The sequence below is a fragment of the Phoca vitulina genome, unplaced genomic scaffold (genome assembly GCF_004348235.1).
Source record: "Phoca vitulina isolate PV1807 unplaced genomic scaffold, GSC_HSeal_1.0 scaffold7, whole genome shotgun sequence".
NCBI classification, from domain to species: domain Eukaryota; kingdom Metazoa; phylum Chordata; class Mammalia; order Carnivora; family Phocidae; genus Phoca; species Phoca vitulina.
In genome coordinates this window covers 60,210,343-60,236,805 of record NW_022589710.1, presented here as the reverse complement: position 1 = coordinate 60,236,805, position 26,463 = coordinate 60,210,343, and the positions used below count along the sequence as shown (strand labels likewise).

General features: G+C 51.4%; 1 protein-coding gene across 4 annotated transcripts in view; it reads right to left on the bottom strand.

The window, feature by feature from the left end:
* The window catches only part of SLC24A4 (solute carrier family 24 member 4), a 182,860-nt gene extending 157,391 nt beyond the window's left edge, over nt 1–25,469 (bottom strand). For 2 of the 4 annotated variants that reach the window (XM_032405816.1, XM_032405815.1), the window contains exons 1-2: nt 10,295–10,737; nt 8,330–8,440 (exon numbers count right to left, since the gene is read on the bottom strand). In XM_032405816.1, the coding sequence (XP_032261707.1) occupies nt 8,330–8,440; nt 10,295–10,424 (241 nt within the window). In that variant the 5' untranslated portion in view covers nt 10,425–10,737. Of the gene's footprint in view, nt 1–8,329; nt 8,441–10,294; nt 10,738–11,278; nt 11,295–24,984; nt 25,208–25,383 lie in introns of those variants that run through there. The other 2 variants (XM_032405817.1, XM_032405814.1) reach the window with 2 other exon arrangements.
* Nucleotides 25,470–26,463: the final 994 nt, after the last annotated feature.

The window sequence follows — 26,463 nt, the reverse complement described above, 5'->3', positions numbered from 1 at the left end:
GAAGTTGCATCTATAGGTATCCATGGAATATATACAACAGAATACTATGCGGCCACAAAAAAAGGAGGAAATCCTATCATTTGTGATAATATGGATGAACCTTGAAGGCATTGCGCTAAGTGAAATAAGTCGAATAGTCAAATATTGCATGATCTCACTAATAGGTGGGGGGGAGGAGACAACCCAACTCACAGAAAAAGAGACCAGACTTGTGGTTACCAGAAGTGGAGGGTGGGGGCAGCGAATATCAGAGGCAGGGGACCAAAAAGTACAAACTTCCAGTTATAAGAGAATTAAGTTCTAGGGGTGGAGCGTACAACATGATGACTATAGCAAACACTGCGGCATGATGTACAGGAAAGCTGGGAAGAGCGTCAATCCTATGCAGTCTCGTCCTAAGGAGAAATTTTTTTTTTTTATCTATAGAAAATGGATGCTAGCTGAACATACTATGGTAACCATTTCACAATATATGCAAATCAGACCATCATACTGAAGCCTTAAACTTATACAGTGATATATGTCAATTATTTCTCAATAAAAGTAGGGAGGAGAAAGCTTTGATTGCAAACAAATCAGTATTAGAAACATACCAAGAAGCAGGGCCCACCCAGGTGTTTGCTATTGCAATGAACAGGCAGTCCCATTTCTCAGAGGTGTACCCAGGTGGTGGGGTACCCAGGTGGTGGGGTACCCAGGTGGTGGGGTACCCAGACAGTGACAGAGATGAGAAGTTACAACAGGAGGCCTCATCTCCAAATGGTCTCTTTCCACCCATCCATTGATAATTATGGAGAAGTCTATAGGCTCACAATTCAGGCTATCCAAATTAAAAGGCTCCACAGGGAATATTTAGGGCAGTGAAACTACTCTGTAGGATATTACAAGGGTAGCTACAGGTCATTGTACATTTATCAAAACTCATCGAAAGTACAACACAGAGTGAATTCTGATGTAAACTATGGACGTTAGTTAATAATAATATCAATACTGGCTCATCAGTTGCAACAAATGTACCATATTAATATAAGACAGGGGAAGCTGGGGGCGGGGGGAGGGATTCATATAGGAATTCTATTTTCCACTCAATTTTTCTGTAAACCTAAAACTGCTCCAAAATGTAGTCTGTTAATTAAACACACACACACGCACACCTGGCCTTGCTTCTCGCTGGCCAGGTGACCTTGGGCGCGTTACTTAATCTCTCTGGGTCTCCTGTCCTCATCTGCAAAATGAGGATACTGATAGCACACGCCTAAAGGGCTGTTAGGAGCAGCAAGTAAGTTAATGCAGGGAAAGCACTTAGCATAGCACCCAGTACGGGGTATGCTGGTGGTAGCCACGATCATGACGACGACGACAGTCCTCGTGTGCTCGGTACACCTTACATACTTCATACCTCCACACGTCATATGCTTTCAGTCCTGCAGGTGAGGCAGGTAGGAACTGCTGCCATCCTCAATTGACAAAAGAGAAAACCTGAAGCTTAGAGAGCTTCTGTAACTGGCCCAAGGTCACACAGCTGGCCAGCAGGGTGAGCTGGGACTCACACCCAGGCATCTGCCTTCACCATGTCCAACTGTCTTCTCCAAGAAAGGGCTGGTGCTTGCTGGGACAGGAGCCCTTTCTGGCTGCTGGAGACAGAGCCAATACTAGAACCCAGATCTTTGGTCCCTAAGCCACTCGATCCCCCGTAGAACATCCCTGCCCCCAAGCCCCCAAAAAGCAAAGAGCAATCACACAGATGATGGGCTGCCATCTTCCTTGGGCTCCATTTGTCATCAGGCTGGCCTCCTTTTGCGAGCCTATCACCGTCCCAAGGTGGTTGGTGACACTTTCCTCAAGAAGCCACCTGGCGCTCTGGGGTTGCCCCACCTAGAAAATGCCCTCCCAGGGCTGGAACTCCTCTCCCTGCCCCCCCCCCCCAACCGGGACCGTAACTAGACTGTGAGCTCGCTGCCCACGGTAGCGAGTTCAATTCTTGGTTCTCCGAGTCAGGGTTTGCTTTTACGTAACGACTTCAAAACCTGAGATGTGCCACTTATCTCCCGAGCCTGCTGAGGCAGCATTCGTACAGACACCCGTTCAGAATCCAGACACTGCCTCATGTCCCTGGGAGCGCCACACCTCCACACCCACATCCTGATGTACTTTTCGCAGCTCTAGGTCCGCTCCTCCTACCCCTGCTTTCTCATGCTTTCTGCACCTCTGCTCCCCACACAGGGGCGCCTACGGAGACCCACCGCGGTGCCCACCTGCTCAGTGACCTCATCTCCTCCCAGCCCAGCCTCCACACCAACTCCTGTGTGCGGGCCCACCCAGCTGCCTCCACCTCTCCCCTCCCCTCCCCTCCCACTGTGGCCGCGCATCAGCCCCGGTACAGAACAAAAGGTGAACCAGCCACAGAAGATGCTCCATCGAGCGCCCACATCCACTCCTCTGCTCTCCTGAAAGGCTAGGAACCACCTCCGTCCGCAGATCGCTCTCAAGCACCCCCTCACCCCGGCAGCCCTCTCTTCCCAGCCTTCCTTCTAGGGACATGGAAAGTCTGTGTCCTCCCTAAATGCCTATGCTGAAGCCCTAAGCCCCAAAGAAATGCTATTTCAAGATGGAGCCTTTGGGAGGGGATCTGGGCTAGACCAGCTCATGGGGGGGGAGCCCTCTGGTCTGATGGGATCAGAGGCCTTACGGGAAGGGACCCCAGAGAGCTGGCTCTCACTAGCTCTCCCTCCTGGAACAGGAGGACACAGCAAAATGAGGGCAATCCACAAGCCAGGGAGAGTTCTCATCAGAACCTGATCAGGCAGGCGCTCTGACCTTAGACTCCCGGCCTCCAGAACCATGAGAAGAGGTATTTCTGCTGTTTACGCCACCCGGGCTATGGAATTCTGTCACGGCAGCCTGAGCAAAGACAGACATACAGCCAGTGGGTGTTTCAAAAGGCGTATGTGAAAAGCAGAAAACCAAACATGACAAAGCAAATCCCTCCAACATCAACAGGGGGGCAAAGCTCCCCTCTCTTTTTTGAATATGGGCACAGGATGTTGGGAACCCAAATGAAGAGGTGTGGCATCGTGGAGGACAGACCACTGATTCAGCCTGAAATGTGAGGGGAAAGGCAGTGTGAGAAGAGGGGGAGGCATACCCACCCCAGCTTGACAGCCAACCTGTAAAGTAATGCCTCACTGTCGAGAGGAAAAAAAAAAAACTGACAGTTTTTCGATGTAGAGGCATGTTCTGTAAGGTGGGCCATCCTCCAACATCCCAAATCCTCAAAATATTAAAAAACAAAACCAAAAATTTGTTTCCAGGAGGAAAAACAACAAACAAAAAACAACGTTTGGCAAGATGCTTACTTCTTACCTTGTCCTCATAAAATTTAAGTAACAAATAGTTTTCCAGTACCTGTGATTCGTAGGCCTTGTATCATGTCTGGGGTAAGCAGATAAGAAAAAAAATAATGAAAACAGAAGCTCACATCTGAGCATGTGTGTTAAGTGCTTCATGGGTATTAACTCATTTATTTCTAACAACCCTCTGAGGTGGATGCAATTATCACCCCCTTTACTATCCCAGAAGAAAAACTGAAGCAGACGCTGGGTTTAAAAAGCAAATGTGCAGAAACTCTTTGGTTCCTGAAGGTCTGCGTCTCCCCCAGATTCCTGTGTTGAAGCCCTCCTCTCCTAAGGTGGTGGGACCTGGAGGTGCGGCCTCTGGGAGGTAATTTGGAGGGGGTCATGAGGATGGGGTCTCCCCATGATGGGATTCGTGCCCTCATGAGAAGAGGAAGAAAGCAGGGTTGGGCCTGGCTGGTACCTGGACGGGAGAAGAGGAAGAGAGACCAGAGCCCAGATTCTCTCTCTCTACCCAGTGAGCCCACAGTGACGTGGGGGGGCCATCTGCAAACCAGGAACCATCCCTGGACCCCCCAGCCTCCAGAACTGTGAGAAATACGGGTCTGTCAATTAAATTAAGGCACCCCGTCTCCGGTATTTTGTTATGACAGCCTGAGCTAAGACAGAGTCCAGAAGACTCAAAGTCGCAGCCTCTCACTATTTCATGCATTTTATGTGGAGGGACCCACTTCTCTTTTGTAGTGTTTGCTCTTCACAGACCATGAAATAAAAATCTAGGTCCTAGAGGCCCAGATCTCGGGGGGGGGAAGATAAATTAATGACTTCCCCCAGACCTCAGTAGTCAAAAATGAAGTTTTTTTTTTATATAATTTCTCTACATTCAAAAACGACACCAAACTGGTTTTCAAGAAAATCTCTGTGTTACACCAAGTCTTAGCCCTCATTCAACATCCAAATATTTACTGGACTCCTCTGAAGGGTCAGGCAGCGTCCTAGCCCAGTTCTTCTCTGCCTGTGGGGTACACGCACATTGCCCCAGGATCTCGTTAGGATGCAGATTCTGATACAGAAGGCCTGGGGTGGGCCTGACACTCTGCATTCCCAGAAAGCTGCCTGGTGATGCCAACCACCCCGGACAGCAGGACTCTTGCCCAGCGAGCACCACCCCTGGCTTCATCTCGGACTCACCTGGGAGCTCTTAAAAAATACAGCTTCCTGGGTCCCATCCCCAGACCCGTGACGGCAGCCACTCCAGGGCTGGGTCTTGGGCATTTCAGAAGCTCTTCCCTGACTGCAAGATGAGGGCAGGGTTAAGGATCACTCTTCTGGACACAGGGCAGTGAGCGAGGGAGCCCTCAAGAGGAACGGATGACAAATAAGTTACTTTAGATGGTGATACAGGTCATAAAAATATAGGGTAACGTGATGGGGGAGGCACTTAAGCACAACACACACCATGGGATGGGAACACCAGCAAGACCTGGGGAAGTGACCCCAGGCAGAGCCAAGAGCCCATTTTCCACACCAAGTCTTCAGGAACGACTAGAGCAGGGTGCCCTGAAGCTTTTCCACAGGAGAAGCTATTCCTCTCACAGGGGAGGAGGAACACTCAGAGGCTACAGAAAATAAGACCCAGTCCCCCCCAACAAAGACGTTCTTACAAAAACATGAACTGACCTGTTGAATGCTGACTGGGGTGGGGGATGCGGGTGCTTTAGCTCGGGATACTCTGACACAGCAGGAAATTCTTAAAGCTCCATCTTCCCACGTCCCTAGAAGACCTCACCTAGTAGACCAGGACTGGTGGACTGGATGCAGAACAGAAGCCTCAGAGGATGCAAGAACCCCCTGTATGGTTCTTCCCAGGCAACTCCTTTACCCGTGGAGGGAAGAGGGCAGCCAGTGGGTGCCACCCTCCGTCACACCCCGAAACTCTAAGTGGGAGGAAGCTCTGGTCCACCTTTACCGAAGCAGCATTCCAGAAGCAGAGCCTGAGACTCAGGTCTAAGCCAGCCCACACCCAGCCATCCCCCGGCCCCGCAAGCAGCTGAGGGGGCCATGTGCCCCAAGCCCATAGGACTTCAGAACTCCCACGGAAGGACGGCACCCATTGGGGCACACATGCTGCGGTCTGGGAGGCCAGAAAGCTGGGGCCGTGGTAACCACCTTCCCACACTGGAGGACTCCGGAGTCCAGAGACAGAGGGAAACTAAGTCATGACACTTAACCTTTGATCTCACGCGTTCAGTGACTGGCCCAATAAATTTCCCTTTTTTCCGCTAAACCCAGTCTGGGGAAGTTTCCTGTCTTTGCCATCGAGGCCTTCCTCATCTAGACCGCAAGACTCCACACACCACGTCAGACCCAGTCACCCTCCTCTGAGCCCCCTGAAAGTGGCCCCCTGGAGCTGCTGACTACAGGACCTCTGCCGTCCTTCTTCCTCATCGAGTTTTCCCTGTGTCAGGAGCTGGTCTTCTCCACAACCGTAAGCTACTTGATGACAAGGGCTGTCTCTCATGCTTGCTTATACCACGTCCCCCCCAACCCACCGCCGCCACGTGCCCACCACAGGGTAGGAGAGACAACAGCAAGTGCGTGCTGTGTACGTGCTTGTGAACTGGAAAGGGGGCCCAGGGCCCAGGTGGCTGGAAGGGAAGTCGGGTCTCAGCCCCGCCTGGGCAGGAAGGAAAGCTAGGGCAGCTGCGATGGAGTGGGGAAGCCATGGGATCTGGGCCCAGGTGAACCAGGGATGCACCTGCCTGCCAAGAGGTCTTGGGGAGTCACTAAACTTCTGAGCCTTGCCCCGTTCCTCATCTTTGCAAAAACACTGAAAGGATAAAAGTGCTTCATAGTTGAAATGCACTTTCATTCCATCATTCGACCAAACTTCATGGAGTCCTTCCTACATGCAGGGCCCTATCCCAGAAACAGTTAACAAAAAGCATAACCCAGGGGCGACTGCATGGTTCAGTCGGTTAAGGGTCTGCCTTCGGCTCAGGTCGTGACCTCAGGGTCCTGGGATCAAGCCCCTCGTCTGGTTCCCTGCTTGGTGGGGATTCTGCCCCGCCCTCTGCTTATGCTCTCTCACGATCTCTAATGAATAATCTTTAAAAAATTTTAAAAAAGAAGCATAATCCAAGGGTTCATTATTGCTAAAGATAAGGCTGATTTCCCTTCATTTCCCTCTCCATAAGGGGGACAAGGCCAGGTCTTCCTGCCAAATAGGACTGACTGCTCCACAGTCAGATAATTTTGGATGAGAAAGTACACTGAAGATACGGGACAATGAGGGAGCACATGAGACTCTATCCCAAGAAACAGGGCCCTGTCTACGCCGATGTGGCCAGACTACAGGTGACAGCAGTTACAGGAGGGCAGAGCCTGCCCAAAGTGAGGGCACCAGCGAGGAAGAAACCAAAGCTACACTACCCTGGATTCTTTACCCAGAGTAGCAAAGCATCCCCGGCCCCCGCGGCTGGTGCTGATCCTCGCGTCTCGGGTCCCTGGAGGACATGGACCCCAATGTTAACCTCTGGCCTTACACAGGTCACCTGTCAGTCCAGTCCATGCCTCCACTGCTTCTGGTAATGAGAGAGGTCCGAGGGAGGTTAAATGACGGGATGAGCACCATCGCCTGCAGAGTGACTCACCAGGAATCTCTCAGGAATGGATGGTCCAAGTTCAAAGGGAATCCTGGCAGCTTCTCTACAAGCCTGGACTCACCTACCCTCCATGTCCCACAAGGCCTTCTCAGAAGGCATCCTGAGGGAAGGGGGGTTGATGGTGTAGCAGACAGGCTTTGAGGGACAGCCCTGACCTCCTTATGCCCATAGAACCAAACACATATTTTAATCACACAGGCTGAGGTTCCAATGCTTCACCACTTACAAGACTTATGACTCTGAGCAACTCATGTCTTCCCCTAGAGGTCTCCTGACCTATAAAATGCAGAGAAGACCTGCCTATGAACACAAGTGAAGAAGAATGCCATCAAAACCTGGGTTTCCATTCCCATTTACACCCAGCCCCAGCCAGGGCCTTAACAGATTTCCCCCAACAACCCCAGAACAGGAAGTACAATTCTGCCCATTTCACAGGTGGGAAAACAGACCCCCAAAGATGCTGTGACTTGCCGGGCAACGCGGTGGAAGAGCCAAGTGGCACCCATCTGCAGTAAGACCTCAAAGGTCTCAGCGGGCTTTTGAATGCTTCATCCCACTGGATCTTGCCCACAAAGACTCTGTTGGAGACAGAGTTCTGGCCCAGGACTGCCCTGAGGCCTGGGCAGCTTCCATTTGCCTCACCGCTTGCTGGCACACTCCCGAGAATCTTCTTCACCCATTTAAGGAAAACCTGCCCCTGGCAGGACAGATAAGAGGTCATCTCTGGGTCCCTACAGCCTCCGACCCCCTAGAGAATTCTGAAAGGGCACAGCAAGACCGCCTCCCACAGCAAGCAGAATCCATCCCCCCCGAGCCAGCACCGTACCCTGGGAACTCCCACTGTAGAGAGAGGACCCCAGCACTCCAGAGTGTCCTACCCCTGCAGGTGCCCTGGCGTGTTGCGACCCTGGTGGGCGGGTCATCCCAAAGTGCCACCTGCCAGAGCAGCCTTGCTGCCCCTTGAGGTCCGTCAGATGGATACCGTGAGCAAAAGGGAACGAAAACAAAGACACCCAGGCGAGCACAATCAAGACGGCAGGGGGAAACACGGAGCCTTTAGGAGCATTGTGAGAACAAAAAAGGAAATTTCAAAACTCTCCAATGTGACCTTTCCCGTTGCTGGGTAAAGAAAGTACTTGAGTTGCTTAGCAGCACAACTGATTAGTGCCTGCACGTTACCTGTCTACACCTTACAGCTACCCTTTCCCACTGGGTTCGTCAAACCACCTTTCTCAGCTCTGGCTGTAATGTCCACAGAAGCACCATCTCCAGGCCAAATGCCTTGAGGCAAGGGGGAGATTGATTTCTTACCAGGATCTGTGCAATTCTTAGCTGTCTGAGTCCCGTTCACAGGTGCCATCAGCCTTCTAGGTCTCCATGTGTCTGGTGGAACATGCTTGCTAACAGAAGCTGTTTTATGCCCTGTATTGGAAAATAAGTCACAAACACCATTAGGTCAATATGGTGCCTCCATTCTTCCAATGACCTTACATGTCTGTATCTGGCTACACCAGCAACAGCCCTGTGTGACTATTTAGAGCCACCTGTTGGGAGTAATACAATGATTGGAAGCACAATATCACCTGCTTCACACACCGTAATGTTTCCTAGATCTGGTCCATTGTTTCTAGTCCCAGATGCGTCAGCCCGTGACCTGACCTTGGCCAAGAGGGCGCGGCCCCTCACAGGTGCAACAAGGATTTAGACAGGTATCCCTGCCCCCAGGGGAACTGCAAATGGATATTAGGTCAGCAGATAGGTGGAGAAGGTTGAGGGGGTCTGGCCCAGAGCTTCTCACCCTTGAATGTGCACAGAAATCACCTGGGGACCTTGTCGAAATACAGATTCTGTTTCAGTAGGTCTGGGCTGGGCCTTGGGATTCTGTACTAACAAGCTCCCAGGTGATGCTAATTCTGCTGGTCCGAGGGCGACAGAGTAACAAGGGAGAGTAGTGGTGTGGATGCCAGTGACCACACAGTTAAACTCCCAAAGGTAATTCCTGATCCAGCAAATACGAACGATTCTCACTTTAAGAGCTTCAGAGTATTCATTTACCTCTCCTCATGTGCACACTGCCTCAGCTGGGTAATAATACCTCTTCTATAATGCTGACACCGAAGAGCCTCTAAGTATTTTGTTATTTCTGGTGTGTAACTGAGGGGAAAAAATACACTGACTTGACCAATTGCAAAGCATCAGGTTAAGATGTTCAAATAACCTTTCTGGGTTTCTGTTGGAAAGAGCCATGTTTTGACCTTCTATCCTCAAATCACAAGTTGGGGTCTTGAAAAGCAGTTTTTTAAGAGTTTAATCAAGTCCCACCTGATTTTTACCTACCACTATAAACCGCTCTAGATGGTCTAATTGCTCAGAAAGGCACCCCGTTTTATTTCCATGTCCAGATTGCTTTAAATCACCTGCATTTCTTTGTTTTTTTTTAAATGTGAAGAAGTAAAAGGTCCACCGTGTCCAACTAAAAATGGGCGTATTAGCCAAGTGCATAGCTTCTGAAAATTCCACATGGGCTCACATCCCCCATTCCACCCGATTTTTTTTCTAAGTTTCTTTCTCTCTCCACCTCAAATCTGCATATCCTAAGCAACTCCCAAATCCCTCAGTCTTGGATGAAGAAGTGTGAATTGTGGTTCCAGACACCAGAGCTCTCCTGCCCTGGGGATTAAGAGGAGTTAAGCGATGCTGAAACCTGGCAGCAACCTCCCGAGGGGGCTGCCCTCGACGTTTTTAGGGTTTGGAGAGGATGCGCCAGGACACCCAGGGCACTCCTTCGGCAAGGGGCGAGGGGAGGGCTGAGACTCAGTTCCCAGCCTCCGTATCTGGGTTTTCGAGAAACCCGGAGCACAACCGTCTTGGCTCCGCAAAATTGGAAAGCGGACCACTCAGCTTGGTCCGCCCCAGGCTAAGAGAATTCACACCTGCACCCCGCCTCTGCGCCGCGCGTTCCCCCACGCACTCTGGGGACAGAACTCTGGCACGGAGGGGCCCGATGTTCAGGCTTTCATCTTGGTAACACAGACCTGCAGCCGCGTCCTGAGCCCCCAGGGGCCGCGCGCAGCTCAGGGAAACGAGCGCCACAGCTCAAAGCGTCGATGTCAGCCCTCCTGGGTGCGCTCTACCTGCCCGGTGGGGAGGGGACGGGGCTGGATGAACCCTAGGGACCAAGCTGCCGGGGAAGGCAGGGGAGACATCTCGGAGCTACCCGGCGGCTTCCCAGCCCGAGCCCCTCAACCCCCGGGGCGGGCCCGCACCGGCACCTACCCAAGCTGCCAAAGAGGCCGGAGGCACAGCACACCACGGCCAGCACCGCGCACACGAAGCCAACTTGCTGCGGCAGCATCTCTCGCCTCCTGCGAACTTTGCGCGGCCGGAGGCACCTGCGGAGGGCCATCCTGGAGCGCCCGGGTGCCGTCCCTGGGAGCGGACGGGGAGCTTCGGCGGCCGGAGCGCTATCTGTGGCGGAGCGACGCGCAGCTCAGAGGCGAGAGGCTCCCGGCCAAAGCTTCATGGCCCGCGGGCAAGGTCGGCGGGGAGGCCGGGAGAAGGGAGGTGAGGGCGCGCGGCGCAGCCGGAGCTCAGAGTCCCGCGCGCGGCGTGCGCGCTCCGCGCACCATGGCTCCGGGGCGAGGAGGCGACGCCGGCACGGTGGCGCTGGCGGCCCTGGCTCGTAGGGCTGGCGCAGTCCCGGCGCTGGAGCCGCTACCTGCCCGCTCGGCCTCCGCGCGCTCGGCCGGCCGCAGCCCCGGCAGCAGTGCCCGGGGGGCGCCCGCGGGGAGCACTCAGTGCGCCCCCGCGCCCCGCGCCGCCGCTCCCACTCGCAGCATTCTCCCCCTCCAAGTTTGGCGGCGGCCGCCCAAGCACCGCTCCCCTGCTTCCCGGCGAGCCCAAGCCCGGGCGGCCGAGCGCGCGCGCGCGGGGAGAAGGCAGGCTGGGGCCCCCCGGGACCTGCGACCCTCGCGGCGAACGGCCTCGACGTCAGCCCTCCCGGGGGTGAGCTCTCCCCGGGAACTTTCTCTCCGGCTGCCGGCGCCTGCGTCTGCGAGGCCGTGGCGCCTCCCGCCCGCGGCTCTCGCCTCCCTTCTCCTCCCCTCCCGCCCGCCTCTCACCCCCCTCCTCAGCACGTGTACTCCTCCCCGAGGGCGCACTCGCCCGTGCGCTCCTCCCTTCCCCCCGTGAGGCTCAACTACTGACCAATATAATCGCCCCCCTCCCTCCCCTCTGGAGCCGAAACCATCCCTTCTCTACCCTCCGAGGCCGCTGCAGAGAGGAACGGGTTCTGGCAACGCAGGGACTCTCGGAACAAGGGTTTCTGTCGCGCGGCCGCTCCTGTGCAGGCTCCCCACGACCCCCGAGGCGACCCGAGCCCCCCCCCCCCCGCTCTCCCCACCCCACCCGGGGCGGGAGATGCACGAGAAGATTAATTGCTCGAGCGGAGCTAACAAACAGGCTTGCACCAAGCCAACAGGCGCCCGCGCCCGCCGGGACCGCTCCTGCAGAGCTCTTGGGGCGGGCGGGGAGCCGGCGGCTGGGGCGCAGTGCCGACCTGCAAAATGCTCCAGATCAGGCAGTGGGAGAAACCCCAGAGTTCCGCGGCCCTGCCGCCCGGAGTTGCGCTTTTGATGTTCTGCTGCCTTAGCGCTTCGCAGGGCTCTCTGGTTTGGTCTGGTTTTGTTTTCCTCCTTGTCTCTGATCGACTCTCTAGTGTAAACCAGGAGGGAGAATTTCAGAAGAAGAGCTGCTGGAGTGGCATCGAGGTGCAAGCAAGCGGTGGGGCCCTGCCCAGGAAGGGCCTCAGCCCAGAGGGTTTGTGAATGCACCCCGGAACTGACTTCCCTCCCTGGCCAGTTCAGCACGCACCTAGCTTAGGACCCGCTAGGGGTTAAGTCCACTTAAAGTCCTTTTTGGAACAAAGCCAGATCTGTTTAATTAAATAAATACACACACACCGTGTGCAGGGACCTGTGCCAAGTGCCAGCCAGAAGACAAAACAAAACAACCAAAAAAAAAGTGTAAGATCTAGTCCCTGCTTTCAAGGAACCCTAAATCAAAGGGGAGCCAGACCCTCGGCTACACCTCTATTTAATAGGTCAGTTCTAAAAGTCACTTATGCAGAACCTGCATTATTCCCTCACTACTCAATATGTGGTCCACCAGAGCATGAGCACTGCCTGGGAACTTGCAAGAAATGTAGGCTCCAAGGCACCAGCCCAGATCTATTGAGTCTGAACGTGCATTTTTTCACAAGACCTCCTGGAGATTTGTGTGCACATCCAAGTGTGAGAAGCATGGCTCATTTGAGCCTGTCCCTGTGCCTCGAGCTGGTCACCATCTGCACGATTCCTCTTGGGCTAAGCACGGATAATTGTGTTTGTTAGTCTGGCATAGGAGCACAAGTAAGAGGTACTTAGAGGGCCAGGAAAGGGAGAAGGCTCACTATTTTTCAGCAGCCCTGTTTCAGTGCCTACAAGACCCTGAAGGCATGAACACAAGACTAATTGCAGTGGAAACCCCTAGAGGAAATGAAATGGAAAAGGCCACTGTTGGTCTCCTACAGAACAGCGCAGGGCTTCCCTGTGGCCTACAGAGATGCTTCACGTACCATTAAGGCTTCTGCTCCATATGGGTGACTGTTACCAAGCATGCCTGCCAGGGATAAAAAGGCACTTTTCATACTATTGAAGAATTTTCTTCTCATTGACTTGGCTGTACACGGATGCATTTATCAATAGCAAATAGAAAACCCAAGAATGTGTGAAATGCATCATTTGGAAAGCCAGCCAAGAGCCTTTGGCATCAAATGGAAGCCAAAGGAAAAAGTTAAAATGTTAATATGCTGTTGTCCTATCCATAAGACAGCCTTCGGGTCACATTGATTAAAACAAGTCCAAGAAACAAAATGGCATCCGCTTACTAGGATTTAAAAATTTCTTAAAATTTCCGTCCGTGGAGCCCACCTAGGGCTGTTTAAAACAAATTTTTGAATCCGAAACAGGCCAAAGGAGTCATCAGGTGTCTGCCATTAAACGTTTAGCCGGCTCTTTTATAGCACATTTGTTTTCTTTGACAGCTTCCACCTGCTTTCAGTTAATAGTTAGAACCCTTGGAATAATTTCACATGCACAAATGGATTCTTCTTCTTTGACAGTTTAAAAAGCAATTCGTTTGAATTGTACTTTTTGCTTCATTTAAATAGTGCCCATTACCAAATAGCCTCCACTCCATCTCTAATGACTCACCCTGCAGAAGAGAGAATTGGGTTTTATGTACCTTTCAGATTCAAAGCATTCAGGAGCATTTTCTAAGTCAGCAAGGCCATGGGGACAAATGGGAAATGCATTTCTGGGTTTATCTCAGGCCCTCGGTCTGGCTTCAGTGCCGCTGGATTCAGAGTATCCCCTCCATGACGCTGCTTTCTTCTGATGAGACATAGTTGGAGACTCTCCACAAAGCCAAACAGTTTTGGCCATTTTAGTAGGAAGACTCAGTCTGGGGATAGAAACGATATTTTTTTTTTTTCTTAAAAATTTTTTCCTGTGACAGGAAGAACCTCACCATTTAATTCTTCTTACTTGGTTTTTTCAAGTTTACTGGAATGACCTTCTCTATAAATTCTAATTCCTCTTGCTCTGCCTTTCAGATGGCTGTAGGCAGTCAGCACCAACTAGGGCAGTGGTTCTCAATCCTGAGCATGCCTCAGAATCTCCTGGAAGGTGTATTAAAACTCACAGGTCTGAGCCCCACCCCAGGGAGTGAGGTTCAGTAAGTTCGAGGTGGTGCTCAATAATTTGTATTTCCAGCAAGTTCCCAGGTGAAACTCAGGCTGCTGGTCCAGGGACCCCACTTTGAGAACCACTGGGCTAGGTTATGCCATGGTGACTATAACAAACCACAAAAAGTTTGCTTCTGGGTGGCAAAATACGCAATCCCCAAATATGCCACTTTGGCATAAGGATTATTTTGGGAGCTGAAGGCAAATGGGAAGAAGCAGATACATGAAAAACCCTCTGCCCTTCCCCTATTTATGTAAAAGCAGGACATAAATTTTTAAAGGTGTTCCCCCCCACACCCACCCCTACCAGGAAGGACAGACGTTAATCACGGGTGACAGCTCTAGATCCTTATCAGCCCAGAGACAGCGCCAGAGGGATCTATCTAACGAATTTTGCTAAAACTAGCCCTTATCTACCACTAGGTCCCCATATATTTGCCTTCCCACAATTTGCCACCCCTAGAAGCTCAAAGTCTTTTTTCCTTTGTCTTGTCCCTTCACTAAAAATGTATTGTTCTTTTGTTCAGATGCGATACAAGCCGAAGTTCTAATCACTCCTTTGAGTTACTCATTACTGAGGGCTCCTGTGTGTACACATGATGCACATGTTCATAAATTTCTGTTTGTCTTTCTCTTGTTAATCTGTCTTTCGTTGATCTAATTTATAGACCTCCAGCCAAGGAACCTAAGATGGATAAAGGGAAAACAGTTTTTCTTCCCCTGTATGCTGTCTTGGGGGCAGCTACTCAGGTACCTGGGAGCAGCCGCAGTCTGAAACCTGGCCACTCGCCATGCCAGAGGGAGACCTCTGGAGGATCTGACGCTGGCACTGGCAAGGGAATATGCACGCTGGCCTGGAAGGGACATGCTCACCGCTACCTACCACTCATTGGCCAAAGCCAGTCCCAGGGTCCCACCAAACCACCAGGAGGTCCTGGAGTGCCATTCTTCCCTGCTGGCTGAGATCTGAACTTCTTCAGTGGATGGCCCCAGTGACAACCCCAGGGCAGAACTCACGTCCCTCTCCCGGGCTTGTTAGGAACTTTCCTACCCGCCCCTCCCCACTCCCTGGTAGAATGGGCTCCGAGTGTTGCAAAGCCGCTGACGTGCATCTCCATGACACAGCCTGTGATATGAGTGAGAGTATCCATCTCCTGCTGGCGAGCAAGGGCCTCAAGGACTTGCTGTCTTATCCGCAGCTCTGAACACAGTGCCCAGCACATTAGCTGCTTCATAAATATTTAGGGAATGACTAAATCAACACATTTTGGCTACAATGTGAAGAAGATAAAGAATAGTCGTTGCCCCTGTTGGGTGGCGCCTGCTCTCATGATCCCTTTCGCACCACCCTAAGTTTCCATTCATCTTCATTGTCAAGGTCACCAGCGACTTGTGGCTACACCTCAGTAGGATTTGACATGCTTGAATGCACCTTTCTACCAGTAGTCACATCCGTAACTTTCTGGATGGCACATGCTTTTGGGTTTTCTCTTCCTTCTCTGACCAGCTCTTCCCCCAGCCCTCTGGGCTTCTGTGCTGGGCTTGTCTTTCTCACTCTTTCCTCTCTTCCCCCGGAGAGCTCATCAGTTCTCTGGATGGCACGATTTGCCCTCTGCTGCTGACTTAGAAGTCCGGAGCTGGAGCCTTCTCAGGAATGTAGGCTTGTGTGTTCAGATTGCTCAAATCAAAAATCTGGGCTTCATCCTGGTCCTCCCACCTCTTCCTCTCCCGCCCCGGTCTGTCACCACTAGGACCTCAGATGGGTCTACTTCTTGCCATCGCAGTGGACACCACGGGCTCTGTGCCTCTCTTGATCCCTACAGCGGACTTCTTAACCATATTTTGAAGGCCAGCCTGTCCATCACATTCCTGTCTCCACTGGGCAGCTAGAGTAATCTTGCCAAAGAAGGAAAATCCGATTATGTCCCTTTCTTCCATGAAACCCTCAGAGACTCCCCGTTGCTCTCAGCACAGACTTCCAGCTCTTTAGCTTGACATAGGATCCTGCATGATCTAATCAGGGCTTTCCACATTGGCTGCACATTTGATTCACCTGGGGAACTTTTCAGCCCCTGGGGGGTGGGCACTGGACATTGGTATTTTATCCAAGTGACAGCCAGTGTGGTGAACCCTGCTCCAGACCCTCATGGCCCCTTGCACCCCATCCTTCATCATTCCTTTCTTTTTACTCCAGGCTCCAGCCATTCAGAATTCCTTTCTTGTTCTTCAGGGGTGACCCTTGTCCCATCTTTCTGGAACATGCCCTCCTACCTCCAAAGCCCCCTTCACCTGGCACTATGGATTGAATGTTTGTGTTCCCCCCAAAATGCATATGTGATAGCATTTGGAGGTGGGACCTTTGAGAGGTGATCATGAGGGTGGGGCCTTACTGGTGGGATCAGTGCCCTTATAAAAGGGGCTCGGCGAGCTCCCTCTCGTCTTCTGCCACGTGGGGGACACAACAAGAAGATGGCTGTCTAGGAACTTGGCAGTGGACCTCACCAGACACAAAATCTGCACCAGGATCCTGGACATTCCAGCCTCCAGAACTGTGAGAAATAAATGTCTGTTGTTTATAAACCACTCGTTCTATGGTATTGTTGTTAGAGCAGCCTGAACTAAGACGCCTGGTTAACTCTTTTGCTTCCAATCTTGAGGAAGATATCATTACTTCTGAGAAGACTTGCAGGACCACTGAAGTCTGAGTTAAGCACCCCCTCTTCTGTGTTTTTATGGTGCCTTGTATTTCTATTAAATAACTCATCAGGCCATATTATGATGACCTATTTCCTTGTGTATAGTTTCCCCCAGGCTCTAAGCTCTGTGGGGACAGGAACCACATCTACCATGCTCACGACCTGGATGTAGTAGGTGCTCAATAAATGCTCATGGAAGGAAGGGAGAGCATACCTGGCCCACACTCAGCATGTGTGACTCAGCCCATTGTGTTGTTCCTACCGGCATCTGTCATATGTGGTGTTTTCACCATCGCTGCATCTTTTGACCCCCATAATAGCCCCAAGGAGGAGGCAGAACAAGAATTAACATCCCCATTTTTAGAGTCCCTCACACTGAGTCGGCCTGCTCAAGCTCGCACAAGGAGTTAGAGGTACAGCCAGGATCTGAATCGGGTCTTCTGCCCGTTAGCCAGACCCTTCACCCACGACAGCATGTCACAGCAACTCATCCTGATGGGCATGCTAACTAGCCTGTTGGATAAGTTAGTTATAAATAGAGACAGAAGGCTACGTGTCGTGGCGCTGTGTTCTGCCTGGGTCATCTCCTGGTTACTGACTAATGGTGGGGGGACTCCCAGTGCAGGCTGATTGGAGGAGGAAAGACGCTTACCTAGACCAGACCCGGGGTCTCCTAAAATCAACCCATGTAGCTGCTCCATGCTTTGCAAGCCTGCTTCTCAGAGTCCTTGGATTTATTTTTTTTTAAGATTTTATTTATTTATTTGAGAGAGAGACAGAGAGAGATCGAGAGAGAGCATAAGCGGGGAGGAGAAGGAGAAGCAGGTTCCCAACTGAGCAGGGAGCCCGACACGGGGCTCAATCCCAGGACCCTGGGATCATGACCCAAACCAAGGTGCCCAGAGTCCTTGGATTTAAATATGAAAATAACCAAATTGCTTTGTTTACCACTCAGAAAACATTTACTGAGCACCTAACTGTATATCACTTCAGACTTAAATACCTTACCACGCCACAAGCCTCCGAACAATACATCAGATTGAGTGCAAGGTAAGCTACTGTGTCAAGGAAATCCAGCACTAGCATGACTTAAAGGACAAGTGTTTCTTTAAACAAGGGTCCGCATAGAGCAGTCCAGGTTGGTAAGGTGGCTTGGCACCTCATCACTACCCAGGCTCTTGCCACCTTGTGGCTCAGCCATCCCCTAGGGCATGATCATCAGCTACATGGTTGAAGCTAATTCACCACCGGTCCTGGTTGCAGCCAACAGGAAGGAGGAGGAGAGCCCAGTGTTGTAAGCCCCAGGCTGTATCACTCACTTCTCATATTCTGTTGGTGGAAGCTTAGTCGTAGCACCACACCTAACCCAGGGAGGCTAGAAAATGCTTGTCTGACTCCTGGGTATTTACCCCAAAGATACAAAAGTAGGGACCCGAAAGGGTACGTGCACCCCGATGTTTATAGCAGCAATGTCCACAATAGCCAAACTGTGGAAAGAGCCAAGATGTCCATCAACAGATGAATGGATAAAGAAGATGTGGTATATATATACAATGGAATATTATGCAGCCATCAAAAGGAATGAGATCTTGCCATTTGCAACGACGTGGATGGAACTGGAGGGTATTATGCTGAGCGAAATAAGTCAAAGAGAGAAAGATATGTATCATATGACCTCACTGATATGAGGAATTCTTAATCTCAGGAAACAAACTGAGGGTTGCTGGAGTGGGGGGTGGGGTGGGAGGGATGGGGTGACTGGGTGATGGACACTGGGGAGGGTATGTGTTCTGGTAAGCGCTGTGAATTGTGCAAGACTGTGGAATCTCAGATCTGTACCTCTGAAACAAATAATGCAATATATGTTAAGAAAGAAAAAAAGAAGAAGAAGAATGTAGCAGGAGAGGAAGAATGAAGGGGGGGAAATCAGAGGGGGAGAAGAACCATGAGAGATGATGGACTCTGAAAAACAAACTGAGGGTTCTAGAGGGGAGGGGGGTGGGAGGATGGGTATTGAGGAGGGCACGTTCTGCATGGAGCACTGGGTGTTATGCACAAACAATGAATCATGGAACACTATATCTAAAACTAATGATGTAATGTATGGGGATTAACATAACAATAAAAAATTAAAAAAAAAAAAAGAAAAGAAAATGCTTGTCTGGGCAGCATGTGCCCGGGACAATTCTGTGATGGTGGGAGTAGAGGGGGGATTTCAGTGGACAGCTACAGGCCTCCACCACCGATGGGGAATGAGGGGACTCAGGAGAATAAGGGACTTGTCCAAGACGCCCCAGGTAGTAAGTCACAGATCCAAGCCTCCTCCCCAGGGTGCGGATTACTGAGTGCCCTCTACTCATTGCCCCTATGGTCACTGAGCTCTTGTCAGTCTGAGAGTAGAGGGGGGAGGGCTTGCCACGAGGGGCAGTGGGAAGGGCTATTTGGCAAGGGTCATGGCTCAAAAGGTGCCTCCAGTTTAGACCGTTGCTAATTTTCTGCTGTTGGATTCGTCTTTCTGCTCGGTAGGAGCCATGACATTGCACAAAAGCCAGATTTTCCTTTACAATCAGCGTACTGCACAGCCAAAGGCGAGAGCAGCGTGGGTTTTTGTTTTCCTGGGAATGTGCCCTATTTTCACATTTTTTCATTTCTCTCTAATGGCTCGAGCCTCAGAAGCCCCAGCCTCTCTGCATCTCTGGAAGGGCCTGAATACACAGGAAGAAATGATAATTATGCCAGAAGTAAGACGACAAGTGCTGAGAGAGAAGGACAGATAGAGTGCCAGAGATTTTCATCCAAGGGAGTGCAGATCTGCCACAAGGGGAATCACTAAATGCCACTGGGACAGGTGCATCTCCTATCCAGGTGCATTTCCGCAAGCCAACCCCCCCCCAACCAGATGCCAATTCCACATGGTGAGCATCCTTCTAGCCTGTGCTTTGGGGTTTTAATGAGGGAAAGTTTCACTTTGCCCACTTTGGGGGCTCCTGTACAAACATTCCTGCTAATTCCCACGGCTGGAAAGACGGGAGAAGACCAAGATCCAAGGACCGAAATGGTGTACCGCCTGGCGGATGGGAGCAGCTCCCCGTGGCGTCTGAACAGAAATGCATGGTCCAGAAAGCAAGAGTAGTGAGCCCAGGCGGCCAGCCAGGGCAGCTGTCTGCAGGGAACTTGCCAGATACCAGGCCAGGACTTGCTGGACATGCAAGCTCTTGTCCCCAGCCAGAGAACTGGACGTCCTTTGGTTCGGTTACCCAGATAACATCAGAAACTCGGAGTCAAACAACTGAATAGTCACAATGAGGCTCAGCCCCTCAGGAAAGACATCTAGGTCTTCATCCCATTCCAAACCCAGCCCAGGGCCTTGCTATAGTAACTCAGCTTCCCCTAGATCGCACTGGCTTAGCACTTCTGAAGTTTATTTTTCACTCAAATGACATCTAAATTGGGTATGGGGCCAGGCAGCCCTTCTCCATGTGGTTGGCCAGGAATCACGGTCCCTTCCATCTCGTGGCCGTGCCATCTTCAGCACATGGCTTCCGGGGGGCAGGGAGGGGGTTGGTGGGCGGCAAGCTGGTCTGCACTGAGACAGCAGTGGGGGAAAGACATGGAGAGTCCCAAGTGGAAGGTTTTCATAGGTCAGACCTGGACGTGGCGACTCCCAACTGCCCCCACATCCTATGGGTTAGAACTCAGCCACGTGGCCACGGCTGCAAGGGAGGCTGGACATGAGGTCCAACTGTGTGCCCAGGAAGAAGAGGAAGTGACGTGGCAAATAGTCTGGGCCATGCACAAGCAGACATCTGGTCGGGGACTCAACAAACACAATCCTAACAATGTATTATATTCACATACCCTTGGTCTGGGCCAGGCAGTGTTCCAAGTACATTATATCTATTGACTCATTTAATCCTGCCAACAACTCTGGGAGGTAAATACCATTATCCTCTTCCGTTTTCAGGTGAAGGAGTCCAAGGGTTCTGAGTGGTTAAGTAACTTGCCAGAGTCGCACAGCTCCTAAGTGACAAAGCTGGGATTCAGAGGCAGGCAGTCTGGGTCCAGGATCCCTGCTCTTAACCGTCCTGCCTCAAGAATGAGCCTTCCTATCCCAGGCCCCCTTTTACACGTGAGGAAACAGAGACCCAGAAAAGACAAAGGCCGAAGCTGAGTTTCAGGTGCAGAGCTTACTCTCCCGCATGTATAAGCCGTCAGTAAACACTCGTTAAGTGAATGGATTGGTGGTTCTCTTTTTGTACATGGTTCAAAATGTTTTTAAACTATCAAGCAGGGTTTTAATGTTAGATACTAACTTTCATATGGACCACGACCCTTACTTTGAGGCAAAAGGCTGAATAGGAGGCCGGAACAACAGACTCAACCCATTTGAAAATAAATTCTGCAAGTCTTTTGGGGAATTAAAAAAAAAAAAAAAAAAAAAAAAAGGCCCAGAGGAGATTTACCACTGTGTTGCATAATAAAGGGCCCCCCAAAGTAATACTAATACTTTAATGGCTGTTATGCAATGCTGATGGGTCTGTATGACTCAGCGTTTTAAATTAATTTAAAGGATTTCTGATGAATGTTGTTAGCTAGCTTTGGGGCCTCTCCATTCTCCTTCCCCCTTTTGACCAGGTTCTGAAAGCAAACTCTCTAGCAAATTCTTACCTGCAGGGTGGAGATATTTTGGGTAGGGACATGCAGATACTTCAGAAGATATCCAAGAAAGGAAAGAAAAGAGCTTTTGTGACCAACACACAGTTCTGCTCTCCCCTCTGACAACCGCCGAAACTACCTTCCACTGGGTCATGCATGTGAGCGGTCATGGGGCCCTTCGAGCCTAGAGAATTCTAATCCCTCAGGCTGCCTGTAAATAATAATGTATAAACTTATGATTAGTATTCTGTTTCAAAGGCCAGTGATCAAAAGACAACAGCGGGCCAGAATGGTGAACTTTAGAACTCAGCTTCTGAATGAACTCTTCACAGGCTCCCTCTGTGGATCCAGACTTCACGCCTCTGGGTCTTGGTTCCAGGACCAGAACATTCTCTTGGTCACCTCAAGAATGCCCCACTGCCTTGGCACATACGTCCCTGCAGGCTGCGCTTCTGTAATGAGGAGGTGGTTTCCTGCAACCATGTCTCAGCTTCTCACATCCCCCTCGGGTTTGCGTGGAAAGAGTCCAAGATAGAGGCCCTAGTGTCTCTGAGGAAGTGAGAGAAAGTGTCTGGCCTTGAAGACACACATACTCTCAGGACATTGGTGCCCTCAAGCAACAATTTTATAAATGGAGCCCTGTTGACCTGTAAGAGATGGAGTTTTCTGAGACAGCAGTAATTTTCTCCCTGCCACAAACATGAATATTCAGCAGCCAAGTTGCATACCTAAGAACCAGGGGATGAGTTTCAGGAGCACTCACAGAGGGACCAGGGGAGAAGTTGGGGGTGCCGGGGCCTGCCCAGGATGGAGGTGCTGCTTATCTCTCTCCTTGTCCCCATCCTCTACCCACTTCCCTGTCGTTTCTGGTCCCTGTTCCCACTGCCCTGACTCCCAGTAAGATAGCCAAGTCCCACCTAGTTTGTTTCACATCCAAACTCCTACATAGTCCAACTTCCTTTCTACCAAGGTAAGATTCTAAAGGCAGTGAGTCACCATCTTTGGGGTACAGATGCCTTTGAAAATTCATGGAATGCTACAGACCCTATGTCCCCCACCTGCCCCCCCGGGAAAGTGTACAAACTATACACATGGGAATTTGAATACAAATTCTGGAGGACTGGAACCCTTCCCCCAAACCCTTCTTCTAAGGACTCTCAAGAACTCTTAAGGTGACCCTCATCCTACTCCCAAGACCTTACCAGGACTATTTGTAGTTTAGAAAAAAACTGAAAGACCAAACAGCCGTGGATGCTCAAAGAAGTGAAGATCAATTTCTCCTTGCCTCTCCAAGGAGAGAAAGAGAATTCTAATGCTCACGCTAAAAAGATTGAGATGTTTGACATTCAAATAAATTTCAAAAATTCCTTATGCTACAATCCCCTTTTGGAAATCTACAAGGTATTTTAAAGGCTCTGAGAAGATCTGCAACAATGGGGCATCTTTCATTTTGCCGAATCCAACATTTCCCAAACTTATGTGGCCCTGGAACCCTTTTTGCTCCTATCCCTGGGTACGTTCCCGTAGAACTGGTGTTTTGAGGAATACTGACGTAGCCTAATCCCTGCATTTTACAGATGGGGAGACTGAGGCCCAGAAAAGGGGCATGACCTTCCCAGGGTCACAGTGAGTCAGTGGTGGAGCCAGGCCTTGGTCTCCTGGCTTGTGGCTCTTTCCATGTGGCAAATTGCCGTAGTAAAGAGGACTCCTCTAAGGACAGGAGGCACGGTACGGTTCTCAGCCCCCTCTTTCCTCTGAGAAGACTGCAGCAGGAGGCAGAACAATGATGTCCAAGTCACTGGGGGTGGGGAGGAGAGGGGGTCACGGAGAAGGGCATTGTCAGGGCCCCAGGTTTATAGCCCAGAGCCCAGAAGTGTGTGTGGATTTGCTCCATGGTAATATTCTGAGAGCCTGCTACAAGGACCCCCAGCAGGACGAGCTCAGCACAGGCTGCAGAACGGGACCTGGAGGCCAGCCCTGGCTCTCAGGGGCACTCTTACAGATCTGGTGACCCTTCTAGCGTCACCAGGGGAACCTGATGGGCCATCCCTAGGAGAACAGACAGCAGGCAACCCCCCCACCCCCAGAGCACACCTTGGTAACCAGTGAAAGCAAATTGAAAGGAAGAGCCAGGGCTCCGATGGCTGAGTGGAGCTGCTCTGGGCCCCTGGGATGTGGCTGGAAAGGCAGAAACTCTGCACCGATTGTGCTAGGAATGAGCCTCCCTTTCTGTTTGCTTGTTTAAAACCTACAAATGATGGACTGCATCCCCCCTCCCCCACACACACTTCTCCAAAGCCTGCTTGGCAGCTAAATGGGGAGCCCTCCCCTATCACTTCCCAAAATCCTGACCCTTAGCAGCCTACTCCCATAGGACACCCACCGGTGGCATTTTCCCAAACATGCCATCTGAGCCTCTCTTCATCTTCCTGACGTCAGGATCGTCCTCCGGTTCATTGCTAAAGACGCAGCAATCATGTGATTCATTCGCTCAGAAATCAAAAGATGCTAAGGGTTGCTACGAAGTTGACAGAAAAAGGTCTGAGATTTTTCTATTTAAAAAAACAAACAAACAAACCAATAATCCTCCTTGTCGTGCTTATAACTATGTAGAAAATGTATGCATTACTATGTGTGGGCAGAGACTGGAAATAAAAATAACTCCTTTGATAAAAAGAAAATATCAATGGCTTCCCTGGGGTTCTGGGCTGTTCGTTGGACAGCAGGTTGCGTCCCTGTTTTCTTGAGTAGAGACAACTCCTCCAATGGAGCTGCCTGAACATGGAGCCCGTGGAGGCCCCAGAAGCACCTGTCGATGGTGGCCCTCTGGGAGGTGTCCCTTTACTCCAGGCACCCCCGCCTGGATGGATCAGTGACTTTCCCTGAGGCAGAGGTGTCAGTTTGGGCTGCCTCAGGGACCACCCTTGCAGCCAGCAAGCCAAGAGGAGGCAATTCTCAAAACGAGAGGCACAGAGACTGTCGCGACCAACTGCAGAAGTCCCGGGTCAGGCAGCTCTGGACAATCACTCTGGCCCTGGCACAAGATCCCTGGAGAAAAGACGGCTTCCTGGCCAGGCTCCTGCCTCCTCAGGGTCCCTCCACTCCCCCCCCCACTTCTGCCTGCCCACTGTACTTCTCCTCAGACTCTACACCCCAGTTACTGTCCGTGCTGTCCCCTCCCGCCTAGTTTTTATGACTGAACCAGAAGAGGAAGATCTGCGATGAGGCAGTGATCCATAAGACAACGAGCAGGGTTTGGGGGTCTGCAGACCCGTACCCCAGTCTCACATGGGCCTCACAGGTTGGGTGGCTCTGAAAGTGTCACTTCATCTCTTCATGCCTCAGTTTCCTGGCTGTGAACAATGGGGCTGGTCTTTCCTTAAAGCTCTGTCGCCATCCACTGAGCTCTGAACATCTTGTAGGAGCCTCTCTCTTATGCCACATGCCCCAAAGCCCTCGAGAGTGAGCTGCGGACACCACCACCCTCACTCCCAACATAGCCCTGGGGTGCACTGGCCGTGCTCCCAAACTTGCATTCCCCCCCACCGCCGCACTCAGCTCCCAGCATGGGGTTTGGGCTCCACTGTTGTCATTTAGGTTCATCCCTGGATCTTGCTTCCCCCCATCCATTCCCTGGAGCACGTTATGGACTTGTTCTGACTGATGCCTCTGGCTCTGTCCACCCTTAGTGTCTCTCTAACATTCTCCATCTGGCTCTGCCCCTTGGTTTGATTTTTGTCTGGACTTGAGCCCACCCCCGACTCCCCCCTCTATGGGGATTTGGTGAGGTGTCGAAGGTGCGACAAGGTCATGCATATGGGAGCACTAACCTCCGTCGTGTCTGGCATGTGGATGATGCTCACCGAGTCGCCTTCCTCCAGCTTTGTCTTCTTAGTGCTTGGATCTCCTGGCTTCTGGAACCCATGAGTGACCCACACTCATGCCATTCCTTCTGCGGTACTGGATCTAGTATCGGTTCTGCTGGAATGGCAACTGAACTTGGTCTTACACGCCATTTCTGATCAACTGGTGGTGACTTCCCAGAGCGTCGTGCTGCAAAGGAGCAGAGCAAGAGTAGGCTTGAGGGGAAGAAGCCCAGGATGGACCAACGGTGTCTGCCATGAGCATGCGGGGGAGCACTTGCAGTGAGCCTCCAGTCCCTCAGCTCTAAGTGATGGATGAGTCCCAGCCAGCTCCTCGTGGCTTCCTGGGGTCGGAGGGAGTCTCACCTTTATCCCTAATGGCAGGCCTGCTGGCTTTAGCTCCAAACCCCTAAATCGGGAAATGTTCAACTGCAGATTGTTTACATTGTGTATTCAGAGTACGAAGTGGTGTTTGAGAAGGGTTGCCATGGAAACGGTGAAGTGAGGAGGCAGCTAACTATGAAGAGAAATAATCCAATATTAACACGCACAAGCTACGCTCTTGGGCTGCTGTAAATTAAATACCATGTTCGCGGGCGGGCAGCCACTGTCCGTGTGCCCAGCCTTAGTCTTCGAAATTGGAAGAAACTAGCTCTTGGGTCTAGTTTGTTAAAGAAACCGTAGCCAATTCTGAGGCTCCCTGATTTGGGGGCCAGGATTCCTTTCAGCCCTAAGAGCTGGTGCCTCTAAGCCAGTGGCTTTCAAACTTCGTCGACGGGGGACCCTCTTGGATAAAAGATACCGTGGTCCACCTGCCACGACCCGTCCTGATTTCCCATGGGAAAGGAACCGTGTGCTAACAGGCCACAGCACCATCCAAGCACATGGGAGGGAGCCAGAGGGGCACACACACACCTGCCTTCGCGCCGGGGATGTGGGGGATTTGCAAATGAATGATAACATCTGAAATATTAACATCTAGTTATTGGACAGCTGTAGACTCCCCAAACGGGTGCTGCAAATGGGCATCGCTACACACTGCAGGGTTAACCACACAGCCTACCCCCAGCTCCATGGATACTGGTGAAGCTGGAAAGCACGGCCAACTCGAGGCAGCGCCGACGGGACGGTGGCAGTGGGTAGCCTCCCCTGAAGTTGCAGGATTCCCAGCCATTTCTGTTGCCAAGAGCTGGGTGACAGCCAGACTCCTTAGTAGAATAAGGAATTAGAGGCCTCAGTAAACGCTAGCGACAGGCTCCTTTTACCTTATAAACACCAAACATTAGGAACCCTCCATGCTCATTTATTAGGTAACCTAGATGGTCTGTGACAAGGAAAGGCTTCGGGAAGGAGTGCCCTTTGTCTGGAGCAAAGGTTTGTGTGTTCGTTTCAGGAGGGTCCCCGAGGCCCTCCCATGGGCTGCAGGTCACTGAGCATCCAGAGCAG